General features: G+C 30.8%; 1 protein-coding gene across 2 annotated transcripts; it reads left to right on the top strand.

Annotated features, from left to right (window-relative positions):
- Window positions 1-1,502: 1,502 nt before the first annotated feature.
- Window positions 1,503-21,428, top strand: Pld (Phospholipase D). 2 transcript variants are annotated; one of them, XM_085201186.1, is made up of 20 exons: window positions 1,503-1,721; window positions 3,043-3,246; window positions 6,600-6,756; window positions 8,292-8,561; window positions 9,328-9,448; window positions 9,636-9,787; window positions 10,096-10,227; window positions 10,704-10,852; window positions 11,857-12,092; window positions 12,371-12,475; window positions 12,585-12,724; window positions 12,965-13,123; window positions 13,436-13,935; window positions 14,526-14,658; window positions 15,092-15,200; window positions 15,439-15,609; window positions 15,896-16,062; window positions 16,157-16,397; window positions 16,626-16,841; window positions 17,172-21,428. In XM_085201186.1, exons 2-20 carry the CDS (start codon window positions 3,075-3,077, stop codon window positions 17,400-17,402), a joined length of 3,561 nt encoding a protein of 1,186 aa, XP_085057312.1. In that variant the 5' UTR covers window positions 1,503-1,721; window positions 3,043-3,074; the 3' UTR covers window positions 17,403-21,428. The 2 variants fall into 2 exon arrangements, with proteins under 2 accessions (XP_085057312.1, XP_085057311.1); XM_085201185.1 differs by lacking the exon at window positions 1,503-1,721 and adding an exon at window positions 1,787-2,072.
- Window positions 21,429-21,976: the final 548 nt, after the last annotated feature.

The following is a 21,976-nucleotide window of genomic DNA, read 5'->3' as shown; positions in this document are numbered from 1 at the left end:
ATTTGACATGCAATTTATTCTGCCATGTTATTAACAACCGTCGTCGCTACGCGACCGCGTTTGTTACCGCGGCATTTTGATATTCATCCTTATGAAAATAAATATAATAGTCATTTCATCTAGATTGAAATTATATTTCTATAGAAATTATATTCTTATATTTCAAGCAGGCGTAGCCGCGTCCTCTAGTTATATATATAGATAGATAGATTAAGATAGAAGTGTATTATCACAATGGTGTCCTACTTGGTTTATTCGGCGAACAGAAATGTCCTATGAGTTTTTTATTGAGCAACTATTGAGTTTCTTGCCGTAGTAGCTTCCTATAGGAAAAGTACTTGTAATGGCCAAATTGAATAAAGAATATTTTGATTTTGATTACATTATAAACCTTTCTACTTATGATTTCTGTACAAAAAGTAATGATATCCCGTCAAAAACATAAATGTAAAATGAAAGCCAAGTTCAGTAATAAAACATATGCTTTCAGCGATAAAAGAAGTGAGATGTAAATGTATGCCAAGTTCAATGGTCAGTCCTGAAATTTATTTTTAACAATATAAAATATTTTATAACAACTGAAAATGCCCATTCTTCTTACAACTTGGAGACTTTATTTATGTGTAATATCTGACTTGGCTAGTTTTCATATGAATTTACAATAGAATCTGAATAGAATAGAATAGAATTTGAATACATTCATTAATATCGATGTAAATTAATTTGAAAACTAGCCAAGTCAGATATTACACATAAATGAAGTCTCCAAGTTGTAAGAAGAATGGGCATTTTCAGTTGTTATAAAATATTTTATATTGTTAAAAATAAATTTCAGGACTGACCATTGAACTTGGCATACATTTACATCTCACTTCTTTTATCACTGAAAGCATATGTTTTATTACTGAACTTGGCTTTCATTTTACATTTATGTTTTTGACGGGATTACTAACTTTACCAAAACAAACTTATTGACACATCCTTTTTTCAAAGTTTATATAAATATCAAATGTTAAACCTAAACGATAAAGTTTCCGAACATTGGCAAATGTCATATTGACAGAACTTCTTTAGGGCAGCTATGATCAAACTTATAACTTGTTTTTATTTTGTTGCATTTCGAAATAACTATTTTTTACTTATTGATATTAAATATATTATTTAATTGTTATAAATATAATTTACAAGCAGAAGTAATAAAAATGGAAACTTTTTTCTCTCATTATTTTCTAAATCAGAATCTTACTTTAATAGCCCAGTTCTTTAGCTATATATTTTTAAACATGCCAATAAGACACAAAAAGGAAAAAGGTGTAAACTAACATAAAAATATACAAGATTTATTTCATATTAATAAGATATTATGCTGTTAAACTTCAAACAAATAGAATTAAATAGCATAGTACAACGATGATATGTTTAGAAACACTGACTTGCTACGACTATACTATAAGGCCATGTATAAGTATAACATAACATACGTCATTGACTAATCGCTTACGTCACTGTCAGTTTTAAACCAACTAAAGGAGGGCTCTTGTTGGCCTTAACAAATATAGTTTTTTAGTTCAAGAAACCTTGATCCAACAAGCAATTAGACGCATGATTCAAACGATAAGAATTCAGATCTACAGAGCTTCTTTTATCGCAATGTTTTACTCATTCAGAAACAAAGTATCCAAACAATGAAACGTGTTGAGACGTCTTGTACGTAAAGTTTTGTAAGTACACTTTTTTACAAATTTATATTAAAAAGCCTTGATTAATTCAGCCTTCAGCGAACCGTGTAAAATTGTCGCCAACGAAATCGTTTCTTGCAAATCTAGTCGATTTACTAGCACTGTGACCGAATTTTACAAGCGCCGTAAAACAACTGAAAACCAATCGGCCGCTATCTTATCATCAGATTATGTACACAAGTGTTAAATTTATACTCTGTAATGGCCAGAACATATCATATCAATATTGTAACGGATGCCGTGAAGTGAAACAAGATTTATTAGAGGAAACAACAAGGGAACGTATGGAACGAAGTGATATAACGCTCAGTTTTCATAATCTTATAAAACGAGGTAGTGCTTGTGCAGTGTTAGTGTGTGTTTATAGTCATAAATTAAAATATTTTAAAAAGAAAGCTAGGCAAATAAGTGTAACATAAACAAAAGTCTAAGACGTCAAAAAGAGTGTTTGTATTATAAAACAATATGATTTTTTTTATATTTTTGTTGTACTATGTAGCAAAATATAAACTGTTGTTAAATAGTACCTATTTAATAATTTCATTATTCCTTAAAAGTTATTGAACTTATTCTGTATGAAATAGAACAATAGGCATTAACTAGCCAATATTTCAACAATAAGTTGTGACTCACCAATTACAATAACTTAACATTATGTAGATTTTTACATTAAAATAAAGTTTTTTTCACATAAGAACCCATTTTAAATATTATTTGTGTGTTAATTCTAAAAGTCTAGTTTTGCCGAATAGCAGTAATGATTTAACAATGTCTGGTTCCATCTGCCTATTATATTATATACAAAAATATATGTATTATATTGCTACACTATTAGCCAATCCAATATTGATTTTTGTTAATAGTTAATCTATGAGTGCTGTTAACAGATTACTTAGTAATCCCTTAGCTTAGTTCAGTTTATTGTTTTACAAATGATAATACAATAAAGCCATTGTGTTGCAGTGGAAGATGTAAAGTAAATGCAATAGTGTTGTAGGTTCTCCCTTCCTTACTTTGTTATTAGATTTAAATTTAAGTTATGTGATTATATTTAGAAAGTTTTAAATTAATCTACTTAGACTTTTTGGCAGACACTTTTTCCCACATAGCAGGATAAATAAATAAACTAATTAAGTGCCATTTTTATCTAAAATCTTTTCCATTTCATAAGTTATTAGTGTAAGTGTACTCGCCTTATTACCACAATGAAGAAATAAAAATAAATTGATATCCTGAAAGGGAAACGAACCCACAGCCGTCACGATTGTCTCAAGATTTTTTATAACAGTACTAAATTTTACAGATGAAGAACTCTACAGTTATACAAACTACGGTATGGACACACCAACGACGCCTCAAGGTGATTGTCTACAGGGAATATTTCAAAATCTGGACTCCCTGACACCAGGCATAGATTCAGATTTTGATGAAAGCCTCGCCGTACCAGAATCTCTATCCATTATTGATACAGATAAACTCAATAATAAGGAAGAAATTGATGCTTTATGTAAGTCTTCTTTTTTTTCAATATGTATCTTTTTTTACATTTTCTATGTAAACAATATTTTGGAAATTCATATTTAATATTTTTAATTCCTTGTTCTGATAACAAAGAGAAAACGCGCAATAAGTTCCGCCATTCAACACGCAATGTCTCGAAATTCGATAGAAAGGGTTTCCCCCTTAGTGTTTTAACAATAGGTTGGTAAAAATGCAGTGTGAAGTCAACAAAACTGCTTTGACTCAGACTTTGAACCCATAACTATTGTATCCAAATGCCTGTATAAAACAAAAAACTATTTAAAAAATATAACTTCATCATTCCATCCGAATGCCTGAATAGAACAAAAAACTATTTAAAAAATATAACTGTCGCCTAATTGACTAAACTTATTATATCACATGTGCTATTCAAATGCAATGTGAGACTTATTCTTTATTATATTCTTCCTCTTTAAAGTAACCTAGTTAAATCCACGCTATGTATGTACATGTCTAAGACTGTACTACCGTATACTCTTGCTCTATTTTAAATAATAGCTTAGGTGAACTTCTAGATATGAATTTTGAATATCTTTTAAGTTAAAAGTCTTAATTTTCTGAAAAAATTGTCTCAGTATAATACTGATAAGAAGTTATCTTGTAATCTGTATTATGTCAACAATTAAGTATAATGTATATTTGTATTTTTTAAGGAGTAACTAGAGCCATAATTGTCCTTTACCAAAGGCACTTTGTTTTACTTTTTAAATTATTTTGCCGCCGTGGTTCAGCGGCGTTTAACTGTAAACGCGACGGTTGTAAATTTGATTCCCACTGGGGAGAATGAATTATTATCATTACCTGGGTCTGGTAGAAAGAAATAGGGCGGGGTTGATTCCCGGCCCTTGGTAGGCAAAGCGAAATTTACGGGATAGAGCATGAAGGAAATTTTAAGTGATGAAACTCAATGACGCGCTTTATAAGATAACAAAGAATTAAGATAAACGCTGTTAGCATTAAATGAGGCTTGTCGAATAATTACTGGTTGCCTAAAGCCCACACCACTAAATAAGGTCTACCCTCTGGCCGAAATAGCGCCTCCTAAGGTTCGACGTGAGGTGGCATGTTCTGTTGAAAAAATGCGTAAGGAAAAAGACCCTCGGCACCCACTCTATGGTTACACCGCACCTCGTGCCCGCTTTAAAAGTCGCCACAGTTTTATTCAAGCTACCAAAGCTCTAGATTGCATTCCAAGTCGCGCTAGGGTACGGTTATGGCAGACAATCTACCCGCCACCTTCAGGCTTTGTCCCCCCCAAAGAGTGCCTACCCGCAGGTTACAACTTGCAGTGGCCAACATGGAAGTCACTTAATCGTTTACGGAGCCAGGTTGGCCGATGCAAAGAGCTTCTCGTGAGATGGGGGTACGAACTGAGGGATAAGTCATCCTGTGACTGAGGCGCCGATCCACAAACGATGGCACACTTACTCTCTTGCCCGAAATGTCCATTCACCTGCTCACATGACGATCTGATAGAGGCAACAGATGCCGCAGTCGACATGGCTATATACTGGCAAAATATAATATGAATTCTTCAATCATTGACACAAAGAAGAAGAAGAACGCTGTAGATTAGTTGTTATTTATTGTATGCATTTGATAAAATGCAATTTTGTATTGCTCATACATGTATTAATAGATATAGATAGGTACTCAATTTAATCAAGATTAGTGAAATGCTGACGTAATAGATAACATACCTTTGAAACAAACAAACAAAACTTTTAAAGTAGGTTTATCCCCTACAAATTTCTTTATATTGTCGAAATTCGAACCTAGGACCACCGTGTCTAAGATACGTTCTATATGTGCCATAAAAAAGTTTGTCATATTATTGTTAACAGTCTACCAGTACCATGCCATACCATGAGGCCATGGCCGCGTAATTAGTCAAATACAGGTTAATATCATAATTGTCCAAATTAAAGGGAACCTTGGCACTATATGTAAAAATACTAACAATGTAATAGAAAAACTCAGTTTTTTATATATTTTTTAAGCTTCGCTGTATTCCGTATACAGCAGGGTAGGCAGAGGAAATATAGTGTTAGAATACTCCATTTTTTTATTGTAGATAGGCAAGCATTTGTCCACTATCTTACCTGATGGTAAGTGACGATACGAACGATGGTGGAGCATGCTTACCTACATAATGCCTATTCACTCTTGCCTTGAAAAGGGCCAAGTTGTATTCTTCGGGGAACAGTTCAGCAGGCAGGGAGTTCCACTCTTTAGCTGTTCGCATTAAGAAAGTGGAGGCGAATGCATTCCCTACTTACTGCCGAATTTTCAAGGCATTACGTGTAAAGTTGCGAAATTCAACGCCGCACTTAGAGAAAAGAAATGAAAATAAATACTAACTCACACGCTTGTGCCCGTGCACCACGATAGCCTCAATTTCTTAAGATAACATTTTATACTTTATGTAGTCTCAGCAGTGACCTCGGAACGTTAAAATGACCCACTTTATAAGTTGTTATATACACAAACATACATTACGTATATACTGTATAATACCTAAAACTGCGAAATTATAATTATTGCGTTATATCTATTTTTGTGGTCAATACTAAAAACGCGTATGTGTAGATAGTTTTATCATATAAAACACAACAGCAGAAAAAGTAGATCAGTAGTCTTTATTGCACACACAAGAAAGATAAAATGAAAAATATAAAACTAATATTTTACTAAAAATAATATTTTTTTGTAACTTATTAACATAGATACATATATATGACTAATGTTATAGTAGAGTACCACTAATTTGTTTAAAAGTACAATACGCTAAAATAGCTATTATCGGTGAACTAAATTGTAAACAGTATTACTCATAATTTATTGTGTAATTTACATTTTTTTAGCTTCACGCTGTTTCACGTATATAGCAGGGTAGGCAGAGGGAATTTGAGAAATTTAACCTTACGATCAAAAGAACATTCATCAAAAGGCATCAAGATTATATCCAAAGTACATACATAAATATAAACATGTCACATTAAAAGAAAAAAATCTGATAATTGATTCAAAAACAAGACCACTAAAAGGTGTTAAATATTCACGCTACTTTATGAGTAAAAATATATTATATTCCGCACCGCATAAAAGTTTGACAAGCTTTGTTTTCTTTGCTTACATTTTATCTAAAGCCAAAATAAATATGCTTAGGTTTTCTCTTATTAGAGTGCACTATGCAAAGCAAAAGATTTATTTTATTTTCTCAGACCTACCTTTTCATTGAACTGAAAATATTTATAGTCTGTCTGTTTGTAAGTCACATTGTAACTAATGAAATGTATTAACTTGATATTGTTTCAGCTCCTCCTGCAACTTCAGTGCCATACAAAACAATTCACAACCCACCTATTAAGTTTAATTCGGTACACAGAAAAGTATTTATACCAGGAGTGGAAATTAAAGTGAGATTTGTAGAAAACGAGCGTAGTGTTACCACACATTTACTAAATCCCAATCTGTAAGTATTTTCTAAATTATTTTCTTTAATTATTATTGAGTAAAATTTTGCTAACCTTTTATGATATTATGTTATACGTTTCATACTTTTACTATCACAGATTTTATTTTTGTCTTTATTGATATAGAGGATAACCGTAGCTAATAAAAATAATGCATCCTCTATATAAAAAAGTCTTTCTAGAAAAGGCTGTTACATGATAATCGTAACGAATATTAATATATAGTACATCGGACGAGTTGGGCCGCCCGGAAATTATTTTCTAAACTTTTACACATTGTACACACGGGAAGTAAATATTTAAAAGGAAGAAAAAGTCATAAATTCGAACCTGCGCAGCCATCTAGCTGTATAGCTTTCTTCAGTTAGGCCACGACGCAAAAAGGCAACAGATAAAAGGAATTTATCATTAACTGTGTTTTTATATTAAGAAAATAATCAAAACAATTAAGCAAAAATAACTTTTATAACCATGTTACACAACAATCGACAACTAAGAATAGTAAATAGCATTATATCCTTTTATGGTATATCATGGTATTTCCGTTTATAGTACACATGAATCATGTATAACAATACTTTTGAAACAAAGCTATCAATAATTTCTTGTTAATTTGAAATGGTAGATCGTTTTGTTTTTAAATATTTGATTTTACTTAAGTATTTTAATATTCTATGTATATGTGAACTTCATTAAGTAATTTGGTACGAGAGTAGGGTTTTCCTACCTCTTCTCCTTGGTCGACCTTCGAAAACACAGTGGCATTGATTCTAGAGGAAGGTCACGTAAAAAGCATGGGGAGGACGTGTATGTGCGAGTTGATGATAGTGCGAGTACGGGCGCTCCGTTCTTACTGGCTACCCTAATTAAAATTATATAAAGATTTTAAAAAATATTAAAAATATCCATCTATTTTTGAATTGTACACAGGAAGCCTAATTCAGAACGCTGTAATATGTAAAATGATAACTACGGAATATGGTTTATATTCATACAAATAAACAACTGTGTCCGTTTTAGGAAAAACTGGATTAAAAGTAATAGAGAGACTCTATTATTAAATTGTGATTTATTATTGTTATTAGATTTGTAGGTATATACGTAGTGATATATAGAATAGAGAAAAAGTTCTTTAAAATGCGTAATTTTATGCCATATTTAAAATATTAATTTAAAATATAACAAATGGAATTTTATACACTTGTATTGTATGTAAATAAAAGGTGATATGGTTAATGCATATAAAATATTTGCGGTTTGCAAATGAATCGTTCTTATTACGGTAGTAATACTACTTATGTATGTTTAGTTAATATAAATATGTACATTTAGTTATTTTTTAAGCTTATATTATTATTATTTTTATTGCTTAAGAGGTGACAAAAACAGAAATATTAAATAGATATAAACTTTTTAGATTCAAAACTAACTCAAAATCATCATGTTTATTTTAGTACATCATAATACGCCATCTCAGTCCTATAATATTTTTAATGTCTTTATTCTTTATAGTTTTTTTTTTTTATTATTCTAGATACACAATAAATCTTCAACATGGCGACTTTGCTTGGACAATCAAGAAACGTTACAAGCACATATTGTATCTTCATCAACAGCTCTCTTTATACAGGGCTACACTTAAAATACCTTTTCCCACCAAAACTCATAAATCAAGACGAGCCAGTTTCAAAAATACTGTAGATACTGAAGAAAAAGCTGAAAAAATGGCTCTAGAGGCCATGCCCAGGAGCAATTCAAAGAAACGGGAAAATAAGCCCAGGAAAAGAAAAGGTGCTTTGCCTAGGTAAGATTCCAGTCTGTCTTTTTTTAATTCATTCCCCCTAATTATAATCGAACTCACGATGTCGCGTTTAGACTCAGACGCTTTTCCACTGGGTCACGACGACCTCTACTTTCTTTTAGTTAATATTACGTAAGAAAATACTTGAATACATTTGTATGTACATGCAAATGTTTTTTCATGTATTTCTTATCCATGTATCTTGTTATCGTACAAAATATATAAATCTCTTGTTAGTGATAAGATATAAATCTTCTTCGTTTGAAAGAAAAAAATAAAATTTTAAATGATTTTTGTGCTTAATTATATTATTTATTCGGGAATTGAACCCATAACAATAAATGTTATGGGTTCAATTCCCGCTCGAGACAGATTTTTGTGTAATACATTTGAAAGTTGTTTTTATATTTTTTTACAAAGATTTTTTCCTGTTATGTTACTACTTTATAAACTTATCAATATTACATGCCACACATATTAACAAACACTAATTTAGTATGGCCATCGCATTTTAATATGACTTAAAAATTTAAATTAACTGGTGCAAATAACACTTTTTTTACCACAGATTACATAAATAATATTACACAAAATTATAGACTGTTTTTATTTCTTTTTTAATTATTTGATGATAATAAATTTATTCTTACATTTAATTTATCTTACAATTTTATTTATGATATATAGATTTGCACTTAATCTTGTTTTTAATTAGACAATTTAGTCTGTATACAGAAAATAAAAAAAAAACCATTTCTAATCTTTTCAGATTTCCTCGAAAACCGGAAGTGATGATAACATATGAAGGTATACAATTACGTATGAAGCAGTTGGAAGAATATCTTTTCAATCTACTCAATATAAGTATATATAGAAATCATCATGAAACCGTGAGTTTAAAGAGAGATATATAATCTTAAACATAATTAATCTTAAATATAATTACTATAGTTATTTCTGTTATTGATATATATAAATATATATATATATATATATATATATATATATATATATATATATATATAATTAAGGCCGTTTTTTACACATTGTTGATTATATTAGTGCCTTAATTTCCAGGTAAAATTCCTAGAAGTATCGAACATGTCGTTCATATCGGAGCTCGGTACAAAAGGTAAAGAGGGTATGATAGAGAAAAGAACGGGTTCAACTAGGCCAGGGCAAGCGGGCTGCAATTGTTTTGGACTTTTGGGGAATACTGTGTGTGTTAGGTACGTATTATCCTAACTTAGTGGTTAGGCACTCCTTTCTCTTTTTTCCACGTAATGTTCAAGACGTTACGTATGGGTTTATGGAACAAAAATAATAGTTCTAGAAACACAGAACGCGGCTTTGACTTTCGCCACTTAACACGTACATAATATCTTATAATCAGTGGAAAAGGAATGAACACAAGAACAAAACATTTGTTTTGACACTAAGTCTATTGTCGACTAAATTACTATTTATTTCTATTTTTTCTCCAAAACTTATTTTAAATGAAAGTAGAATTTAAAATTCCACACACATTTGATTTCAGATGTAATTACTTCTGTACAGGACTTGTGTGCGCAAAATGGCAGGAGAGGTGGTTTTTCGTGAAGGACACTTTTTTTGGATACATACGACCAAGTGACGGAATCGTTAAAGGCATTATGTTGTTTGATCAAGGGTAAGTCTTATTTTGTTGATGTTTTTTTTTACATTTAAATAAATATATTTAGGCCAGTCGTAGCGTCGTTTTATTCTGATTGTACAACATATTATATAATTTGATATCAAGATCTTGTAACTAAAAATTATTTGTTTAAAGCAGCACAAGGCAACGTAAGTATATATTGTATTGTATTACTAATAAAAATTAAACCTAAAGTTATTTTAAGTTATACGACTTCCCCGAATTAATTCTTACAAAACAAAATTAATTGTATTTTAGTTTTTAATATAAACAGTACTTACAACAGTGGTTTCATTTAAAGTGGTGCTAACAAAAACAATCTCTATATGATATTTTTCACGAATATGATTTGGTTTGAAAAACATTGGGACCTGAATAAATATAAAATTTCCCGTTTTCGAATTCGTGAAGAATATTAGATTAATAGATATTTGAATGTTTGTACTAATAATTTTATATTATTTTTATAGTTTTGAAGTCTCAAGCGGTATGTACTCAACGGGACTTAGTAATGGACTGCAAATATTAAACCAAAGTCGACAAATGGTCATCAAATGTTGGACCAAAAGAAAAAGTAAAGAATGGATGCAATATTTGAAGACCGTTGCTAATCAGTCTGGTAATTAAAACTTTGAAAATTTTAAATTTAGTGTTTTATTTATATACTAGCGGACGCGCGCAGCTTCGCCTGCTTATTTGTACCCTTAGGGGTGAATTCTAATAAACCATGAAACACATGTTCAATGAAATAATTTTAAAAATCAAATTCAAATTTTATAAAAATCAGTTGCGATTTAAAGATTTTTCCATACAAACTTTCAACCCCTTATTTACACCTCTAGGGGATGAATTAAAATGAACTACGAAACATGTATTCAATGAAATATTTTTAAGACTAAGTTTCAAATTTTATAAAAATCAGTGGCGATTAGAGGTTTTTTCATACAAACTTTCAACCCCTTATTGGCACCTTTAGGGTTTTAATTAAATATTTTTAAGAGTCTGAATTTACAATTTTATAAAAATCGGTGTTGATTTAAAAAAAATTCATACAAACTTTCAACCCCTATTTCACCCATTTAGGTTTAAAATTTTTCAAAATCCCTTCTTGGATGTCCAGATTACGAAAGTAAACATCTGTCCAAATTCCACGTTTCTACGCACAGCGGTTACGGCTGTGCGTGTGTCTTACCTCAGTCAGTGAGGACAAGTCCTTTTATATATATAGATTTCTCTATATTCGGTTAATAATTATGTCACATGTTAGTAATAATAAATATACTGTAATATATTTATTATTACTATATAATACACTTTGGGTATGGAGAACATCAATTTTTATATTTTTCCATTTCAAAACTAGTAGACACTCAATTTACGTGATGTGATTTCATTGTTCAGAACTCAACCTTCAGTACTTGTGTACTGGAGGTTGAGTTCTGATGTTTACCTTGCCTTCTCCACTTCCCGGTTATCAGCCCCGTTCACTACCTTGGAGGGGTCTCCCTAACTCGCGGATGAAGAAATGGAGATGGCCCAGGAGGAAATCATTCCATGTTAAGTGACATTTACAAACGTGGCCTTTACTGTATATTAGTAATAAGTAAACAATATTATTTTTAGCTCGAGATTTCACCTACCCGAACGTCCACCATTCGTTCTCCCCTCCCCGGTCATCGACTCCACTCACTACCTTCGTGGATGGCTCACCCTACCTGGCCGCAGTTGCAGATGCCATGGAACTGGCTCAAGAGGAGATCTTCATAGCGGACTGGTGGCTCAGTCCAGAGATATATATGAAGAGACCCGCCCTTAATGGCGATTATTGGAGGCTGGACACCATTTTGAAGAGGAAGGCGGTGAGTACTTTTCAACATTTCGCCGCTTCGTCAATATATCTAAGGCCACGTTAATTATGTTACCGGTAGCAATACGCCATTCCACATCTATGTCGTAATTTCCGTGTGCACTAAAATTACTTCCTATCTAAATATATCATTTAGTTTACTTGTTCTATTCACTTGTCCTTCCTTTTAGGCTGATCTTGCATTCCGTCATTTCTTTGTTTTGGCGCGTGATTTATTTGTTTTTATTTCGAATCTTGTATATATTACATTTTATGCTTTATATATTTCAGGCACAAGGCGTGAAAGTGTTTATAATGCTGTACAAGGAAGTGGAGATGGCACTCGGTATAAATAGTTTCTACAGTAAAAGTAGATTAGCCAATGATAATATTAAGGTACATTACAAAAGTTATTTATTTTTTAAGAGAGCTATCTATGACTAACTTCGGGCCGGCCACGAACGGTCGAACGTATAATTTAACATTTAATATATATTTCTTTCAGGTGTTTCGTCATCCGGACCACGCTAAAGTAGGTGTTTTCTTTTGGGCTCATCATGACAAGATTGTAGTCGTCGATCAAACTGTAGCTTTCTTGGGTGGCATTGACTTGTGTTATGGAAGATGGGATGATCATAGACATAGGTGAGATTTTTTTTATGTTATTATTTTTCCTTATATATTAAAATATCTAATTAAAAGTTGAAATTGCCGATTTTCAGTATTTTTTAAATATTTTCAATATCTCTGAGTAAATATTTTACTGTGTATTAAATAAAAACATTCAAAATAGATTTGAACCAATACTACATAACCATCCTCTTTAAAATACCTTTTATCTTCTTCCTGCAATTACTATGTTATTAATAATATTTTTTCCATCAGATTAACAGATCTAGGTAATATGACGTTACCCAAATCCCATATAAAAATGAAAAAGAAAACTTCAAGTTCCCCCGGAGGAGGACTCTACATGCATCAAGGTCTTGAAGCTGCTTTGGAACTAGCGAAAACTTCAAGAGATGTAGTTATAGGAGTTAATATGTAAGTTTTTGTGTGGCTGTGTGTAATTTGTTTTATTTTATTTTAGGAAGGTAATTTAATGGCTATAAATTATGTTTAGTTCATTAGACAGTATTTTGGGCTAAGTTTTACACTCAAATTTACATTTTGGATATCTAATGTTCAAAAAATACTGTGTTTCAATACAAGTATTCCGCTGAGTAAAAATCTTCACAATAATCTTAAACGTGAAATGCTTAATTTCATATTTCTACAATCTAAACGAATAAATTTAATAAAAAACTATTAAACATGATTATTTTATTAAAATACATTTCCTAATTTATTTTACAGACCAATACAAGACGTTTCACAAGAGGAATCAGAACCAGAAATAGATATCAAAGAAGCCGAAATACTTCCAGAACCATTAAAACTCAATCCCGAAGACCAAATATTACAAGCTGGGGTACAAAACGACCTAAAATCTGATGAAAATCAAAAAAAGAATGTTCTAAATAAAATAACAGATCGTGGAAAAGACTTCATTAGTATAATTTACCCACCATATGAAGAAGAAAGAAATGAACAGAAGTTTGATGATTCCGAAAGGAAAAAAGCTGAGAAATATGCTAGATCTAATGATGAACTTCTGTTAACTGATGCCCTAGGAATCAATCCTAGAATGGTAATCGAACCCACACCCCTCGCCCAAGTGGTTGAAGGTAGAGTCATAACGGAAAGTACTAAGAAGAGAGTGGAAAGTATAGAAGGAAATTCTAAATTGTGGATAGGAAAGGACTACGTGAATTTCATTGTTAAAGATTTTAATAGCTTGGATATGCCGTTTGTTGGTAAGTACTAATTAAGTATTTTTTAAATAATAATTTTATTTATAGCTAATGTAGATCTAAACCTTCTTCAAACTTCCCGCGAGTTCCATCACTCAATATATTGACTGTAGACTGAAAATGAAGAACGAAATATTTTAACATTAGATTCTCTCTGCCTATACTACTATATGCCTGTCTACTAACTACTACTAAACTATCTGGCTTTGTGTTGACTCAAACCATCATGTCCGAGTCTACCATTAAACGCATCAGCTCATGGAGCACATACAATCAGCTATGGACGATATGCTCTCACAGATCCCCTCTGTTGAGGTCCACAATACTTGGCGATTTTAATGCACACAATGCCAGTTGGCTTGAGTCACGCACCACCACGCGGGAAGGGCTGCATTCAACTGTGCTATTTCGATTTTATTGATAGTCCCAATTGAGTGAGTCGCCTACGCGAATCCTGAACGTGGACAATCATTATGCCTTCTTAATGAATCTTTTGCTGACTTCACATCCTGAACATTCCTTGTCTTTTTCCATAAAAAAACTATAAATGAGGGACGGTTTAATTAAAAACAATTAATATAACAATATTCCAGATCTAGTAGACAGAAACACGACGCCCCGCATGCCGTGGCACGACGTGGGTCTGATGGTGCAAGGCGCGGCCGCGAGAGACGTGGCCAGACACTTTATACAACGATGGAACGCTATCAAATTGGAAAAAGCTAGGTACAGTAGAAATGCGATTATCCACATCCTATATTATTATCCTCTCGGTTATAGATATTCGCGATTATCCGAACTGTGACCAATTATAATAAATATCAACTATTATGTAAACTAATAAAATATGTTTGTTGCGTGCGTGTGTATTACACGTAACTTTAGGTAGCATATGTACAAAACCTGCTCTTCTTCATACATTCATACATTCGATTATCCGAATGCCTAATGACAACAAAAAAATATATTCTTAGAGAAGCAAATTTTGTTATTAAAAGTTGTAATGAACGTGTAGGGATTTCACCGTATTTTTCTAAACCTATTTTTATATAATTTGTTATGCGGATACTCGTTTATCCGATTGCGCAAAATTTGTCCAGTTACTCAGGGTTTCTACTATAATATAAAACAATCTTACCAATTCCTTCTTTCTTTCCAGACAAAATACGAACTACCCATATTTACTACCAAAGACGTATGCAGATATTAAACCCGTAGCAGAATTAGAACATGCACTTAATGTTGACATTGTTAATGCCTCGTGTCAGGTAAGTTTACTCAAATTAATAAATGTTATGTACTAGAATGTTATGAATTATTAATTTAATAGATTAGAATAGATAGATTTGTTACATTTTTCGCATATTTTACATTATATTTAAGAAAAATCTATTCGCCTTATTAATTTACCCTTATTTCAAATATATTATTTTTAATTTGATTTAACTAAACCTATTAAAATTCAAATTAACAAAGATGTAGAACTATTTAATTTCCGATTTCCAGGTCCTTAGAAGTGTCTCCAGCTGGTCTTGCGGATTCCTGGATCCCGATACAGTAGAACAAAGTATACATGAAGCGTATGTCGATACTATAACTAGAGCTCAACACTACATTTATATAGAAAATCAATTTTATATCACACTGTCGAGGTCCAATCCAGTTGTTAGGAATCAGGTACGCTTATTTATCTATCTATCAATCTATTTATCAATTTATTTGTTAGCTTTACACATCTCATCAATGAGTGTAAGAAGATTTCACAACGTTGTTTTGACCCATATTTTACCGTTCGTTTAAATCCAATGATAAAATACTTAGGAATTTCTTGCGGAGGTTCCGCGAAAAATAAAAAAAATGTGTTCATCTAAATATCCAAAAATATCTTTCTAAATAACATTGTAAATATATTTTGTCACTGTATATAGAATATGTTTTAATTTTTATTATAATTTATTTTCAGATAGGAGAAGCGCTATACAACCGTATAATGAGAGCGTATAGAGCGAAGGAAACGTTCAGAGTGTTCATAGTGATGCCTCTATTACCGGGTTTTGAGGGGGAAGTCGGTGGGCCTTCTGGAACTTCCTTACATGCGGTCACGCATTGGAATTATCAAAGCATTAGTAGGTGAGAGAAAAATAATCTTTTTGATGCCGCCGTGGTGCCGTTATGCAATTTTTTTAAGCATGATGTTAATACAATAATTTTAACATATTTTTAGGAGTAAAGAAGCAATCATATCCCGTCTCTACGAAGCTGGTATACCAGATCCTTCCATATACATAACGTTCCACGGTCTCAGAGCTCATTCCATTCTAGACGGGGAACCTGTTACTGAACTAGTATATGTACATTCAAAATTATTAATAGCCGACGACAGATACATTATATGTGGTTCTGCGAACATTAATGATAGATCGATGATCGGGAAAAGGGACTCGGAAATTGCTGTTTTGGTACAGGTGAGGATTGATTGTCTTTTTTATCTTTAAGATTCAGCGGAGTGGGTGAGGAGAACCTAGTGCTAAAACACTTCGTTCGCCAAATTTCGAGACATTGCGCCTTGAGTCAAGGAACTCAACGCTTCGCTTTATGTTGTTACAAGAGCGTAATATAGAAAATTATTTAAATATAATCATTCTCTCTATTTGCAATATTATAATAAATTAATATTACTTACATCTTTAAAGGATGAACAATTCACTGACGGTGTTTTAAATGGGAAACCATTCCCTTGCGGTAAAGTAGCTGGAGCTCTAAGAAAAAGATTATTTAGAGAACATTTGGGTTTAATGGAAGAAGATTTGGATAGAATTGGCATTAACTTGGACGATCCGTGTTGTGATGAATTCTATAATAATGTATGGAAGTCTATATCGAACAAAAATACAGAGGTTTATGAAGAGGTATGTTGATTTTTTTAGCTTCACGCTTTATCCTGCATATGGCGGGGTAGGCGAGGGGGAACCTATTATTAAGACACACAAAAATACACTTTTCGATATGTCGTGTGTTGAACGTGCTTTGTCACAGCTAACAAAAGAAAATAATTCATTGAAACTGCCCAAGTGGAATCGTACCCACAACAGATGTGTCTATGTGTGTGTGTAAATAGACATTTCTACTATCCAAAGATATATAGGGACATTATTGTTCCTATCGTTACTATGGAAAAACACTTTAAAAAATATTTTGAAACAATTTTTTTATATTTACTTAAAAACATTTTTTTTTAGGTATTCCACACAATACCAAACGATTCAGTCCATACGTTCGCTGAATTAAGAAAGTATCAAGAAGAAAATCCCGAAACCCTTTGGCATGCAGACCCCGCGCTCGCGAATAGGAAAATAGACCTTATACAAGGATATTTAGTAGATATGCCATTGAATTTCCTTTGCAATGAAACGCTAACACCGAGGAACACTTCAATGGAAGGTATGATGCCGACTTCTTTGTGGACTTAGTGATAAATTATTTCACTAAAAGTGATAAATTTTGTCACTATGCGCATAAGTTGATTCTTGGATTGTAAATATAATATACAGGGTGGAATTGACGGCACCACTTTAAATGAAACCACAGTTTTAACTACTCTATAAAAGCCTAATATAATTCAGAAAAAAAATAATTCCCAAAAATGAAAAAGTTATTTTTTCAAACAAAATAAATAATAAAATAATCGTTTTAAAAAAAAACGCCATTTGTAAAGTGTTATATTATCACTCACACACTTACCTGTCGGCGCGGCAACGTCGCACACGCTTCATTCAAGAAATCGAGTCGCAGCAACTAGCGTAGGTATGTAGGCAACGGCGGCGAGCTGATGTTAAATTAACGCAACACTTAGGAATACACTTTACACACACTTTTATTGAATTATTTCTATTAGGTTTTTAATTTTACTTTTGTTGCACTACAAACACATTTTTTATGTTCCCGTTTTAAACTAACACTCATTTTTAACATGTTTACAAAATTATTACAATAATAGCTTTTTTTTCACTTTTTTTAACAATAAATATTACATTTTCTGTCCACATTACATTCAGCTCGATAATGACCCATATTATTACACTGGAAACATTTAATATTTCTTTTAATTGTAGCATTTCTTTTTACAATAAATGCAGATGATGATGACACAATTTCCCCCCGTAGTAGTATTATGGTTTGGAACTTCCAAGCATTCCAATTTTTTACTCCTTCCAGTTTTATTACTGTGCTGTTTCCTTTTCATTGTGATTGTTTATTTTGCTTGTTTTTCTTTTTTATTCCTTCCCGGCAACTTAACCTACAAATTTCAATACCAACGCCGAAGCGTCGCGTGAAGTAACGCTGTTTTAATCTCGCCAGTATTTCTAATTTTCTACGATTGATGCAATCTTCTTTATTATTGTTACGACGTGGTCTGGGCCCATAACCCGTTGTATTTATATGGTTTAGTAAATAGCATTCAGCTATAGTCCGACCCAACTTCTATTGCGCAGAATGTACGCGCCGCACCGATTCTATGGGAATCCCCGGTAATCGGTGCGGCGTGAGCGGGGTGTCTTTGTACAGATAACAAAATTCATTTTTAATATTGATTGATTGTGCAATATAACACTATAATTCATAATAAATGTAGATTATACTTTTTACGCATGATTTGATATTAAAATAATTAATAAAATTATCAATACTATTTACAAATAATTACTAAATATTAATTTATTTCGTATTGAGTTTTCGCAGGTCCTCGTGTAACATTATAAAACTCGTTTAATATTTAATTTTTATACGATTTTCTATCAAAATAATCATACAAATATAAATAATAATGAAAATCTTAATAAAAAAATTAATAGTATATTCGATAAGTATTTTAGTTAATGGCAACTATTACAATGTTTTTAATTATCTGTGTGAGAACAGAACTTAGCCGCGGAACGGCTAAGTTCTGTTGTATTTACATTATTTTGTTCGATTTTATACGTTGAATAATTATTAAGTGTTTTAAATTATTTGGATGTTGTTTAATATTAATTTTATCATTAATCGGATTTCTAAAATCGTGATGAATGTTTCGTGATCGTGATGATGTGATTACTGAGTATTTTTCTCAAATGTGAAACTATTGTGTCAGTATTTGAGTGTACTATCAAAACATACATTTTTTTAAGACATTTCAAACAAATGTTGAGTTTTTAATATTACTTATGATGTAAATATTAGTGATAGTAAAAGGAGAATGCGACAACGACGATGTAAAACTAATGTTAAATGTAAGTACCTATCTATCGTAGTTCAATATAATTTTGTGTGTTAAAAATTTTGAATATAACTTTGTGGGTGGTTCAATAACCATGCAGTATTTCTAAATAATTTCATAATAAAGGTGATATAATAAATTGACTTAAAGTAGGATTTTGTTAAACAATTTTAATAAGAGGTTTGAACGTTATTTAGATTTATAATAAATAGGTAATTGCGTGAAAAAGAACGCGAGATATCGTTCTTTCTCGTTCGGTTTTGTTTTGACGAATGAAAAGTAGAAGTTTGGCAACGCTTAGTAGTATTTTTGTAGTAGTATGTGTATGTGTGCGTCACACGAAATATAGGTATGGAGAAAAATCGTGAAATGAAAAAAAAATCCTACGTCCAAACTGTTGAGGCATCTTGATTAATTTCTTTAGCTTCGGGTTTGAAATTTTTTACCCTATATGCAGTTTCAATTAAAGAAGCGCAGCCTCTTCCACCCTGTATATGATGTTCGGTATAGATTTTCGGTAATTGTTTTAGTTTTTTTTAGTATATGAATGAATTGAATACTTAATAATCTAGAATTTTATTTTGGGAGACCAGACCATATTTTTTAATGAAAATAATGTCACAAAAAAATAAAATCCTATATGTTTGATATAGCATAGTCAACTAATGTCTGAATTAACTGCTGAACTCAAAAACATCAATAGTTATACCTTGATATTTAAATAAATGGTTAGCTCTGTATATAAAACTTCTAAATTATAAAAAATACAGTAAAAAGTAAATTTAGTAAATTTTCTTATTATTATTTATGTTTTATCTGTTTTGATTAAGGAAAATAATAAAAATAAAATATTTATTAATCATAACAAAAATGATTGCTTTAAGTTTTTGAATCTTTATTTATTATGTTATATTTTTTCTTTATATTTTATTGTTTAGTTATTGATTTATTTTTAAATCTTGTTGTTTTAATTGTTTACAGACCACTTTTATTTTCTATTATATATTTTTACAAATTTAAATAAGAAGACATTCCTAAATACCTTTTATTCTACATTCCTTCTTTACAAGTAACAAAGTACAATATTGTTATTTCATAAAATTATTTAAAGCTTTAAGTTTATATAATACTTATTAAGAACCCCTATGAAATGAACAGAATACAACAGGTTTTAGTGAATCCATTGAAATAATATGAATCAAATTTAAATTAACTCATAGTTTACTTTGTCCTATTTTTAAATATTAAATATTTAAAATAATGTTTTTTTTTGTTATGTTCGGTGCTAGACAGTGTTTGAGATTATGTTCTATCATTATTTATTTGATTTCTTTAGATAAGTTTTTTCTTAGTAATACAAACTATGAACAAAGCGGTTAATATAATTTGTATCTAAGTTTTTATAAATACGTAAAAAATGATTTCATTCCTTTTATTTTACATAAAAGCATTTTTTTGATGCTCTATTAAACTGAATATGTATATGATTCCAAACTTTAAATCATGCTTAATATTGTATATTTTTTTAACTAATATTTTATTAATTAACTTAACTAATATAAAAATCTTCTTTTTTTTTTTTTATTGAAGATGGGTAAGCATTTGTCCGCTATCTCACCTGGTGGTAAGTGACGATGCAAACGATGGTGGAGCATGCTTACCCAGATAATGCCTATTCACTCTTTCCTTGAAGACGGCCAGGTTGTATTTAACGGGGAACAGTTGAGCAGGCAGGGAGTTCCACTCCTTAGCTGTCGCTTATTAAAGAAATAACTGACAATATGAGTTTTATAAGGTGTTGCCGATTCAATTTTTTTTTATTATTGACATGTGAAACTCAAAAAAAAATACTAAACATTTTAAAAAATAAGCTTAATTATTTTATTATTAAATATATTTCTATACAAACATATTTCTATATAAATTACAGCCTTTCTCGAAAAATATACGTTTGTATTCGAAAATCTTATTATATATTGTACTTTTGAATTATGTTTTATTATTATTGAACCAGTGGTAGATTAATTTTATAAAGAACATTTTTAAATAAAATTTGTATTACTTGTTAATCTCAGAGAATTTGTTTAATTTTAAATAATTATTTAAAATAAATTGCCATTATTCTGTTTATTTATGTCAACAATATTTTGTTCCTTTCATGTGTGCTATGTACTTGCCTACTGTACTTTGATAATTATAATGTTGATGTTGTAACATAATAAATTATACTTTTATAAAATTGTTTCATTTCTCCTCTTTAAGGTTCACATTCGTTGCCTTGTCTATAATCAAAATATTCTATGCATGTTAAAATATTTTCATAATCTTCGTTATAATTAAAAAATATAAAACTTTAACGCTTAAAATCTTATATGTAGTTTAATTTCAATATCTATTATGATTTAAACCGACAACTGTAGGGAATGCTCAATAGCGACATCTATACTCTAAATTGTAAAATCTGTTGTATTTTTACTTTAAGCATTTACTTAAGCACAAGTTCTAACTTAGCAATACCTACTGCAAATATATATTTTTATTGTGTCGATAGATGGCGCTAGTAGCAATAAATTATAGTAGATAATGATATATGTCAGGAATTAATATTAATAAAAAACAATTTCCATTTGAAATTTTAATATAATATAATTAAATACCACTATAATAACATTTTTAATTTGAGACGAAAATCAATATTAAATATTTTTAAATTTATAAGATCAGTCATAATATGTATTTTTTAATTATTTTACATTTATGTATATGGATATAACGAAATAAACTAAT

Source organism: Heliconius melpomene, chromosome 17 (genome assembly GCF_056956725.1).
Source record: "Heliconius melpomene rosina isolate 202511_hmr_F chromosome 17, ASM5695672v1, whole genome shotgun sequence".
Lineage (NCBI taxonomy): Eukaryota > Metazoa > Arthropoda > Insecta > Lepidoptera > Nymphalidae > Heliconius > Heliconius melpomene.
Note: the sequence above shows the minus strand (reverse complement) of the source record. Positions and strands in the feature narration are given on the sequence as shown.

What these genes read in the sequence shown, in the direction of transcription:
- Pld (XM_085201185.1), top strand. Translation starts at nt 1,910, where the DNA reads ATGTACACAAGTGTTAAATTTATACTCTGTAATGGCCAGAACATATCA. An exon ending in GACCGTTGCTAATCAGTCTG is followed by an intron (nt 10,853 to 11,856) that starts GTAATTAAAACT and finishes TATTATTTTTAG; the next exon opens with CTCGAGATTTCACCTACCCG. An exon ending in AATTATCAAAGCATTAGTAG is followed by an intron (nt 16,063 to 16,156) that starts GTGAGAGAAAAA and finishes ACATATTTTTAG; the next exon opens with GAGTAAAGAAGCAATCATAT.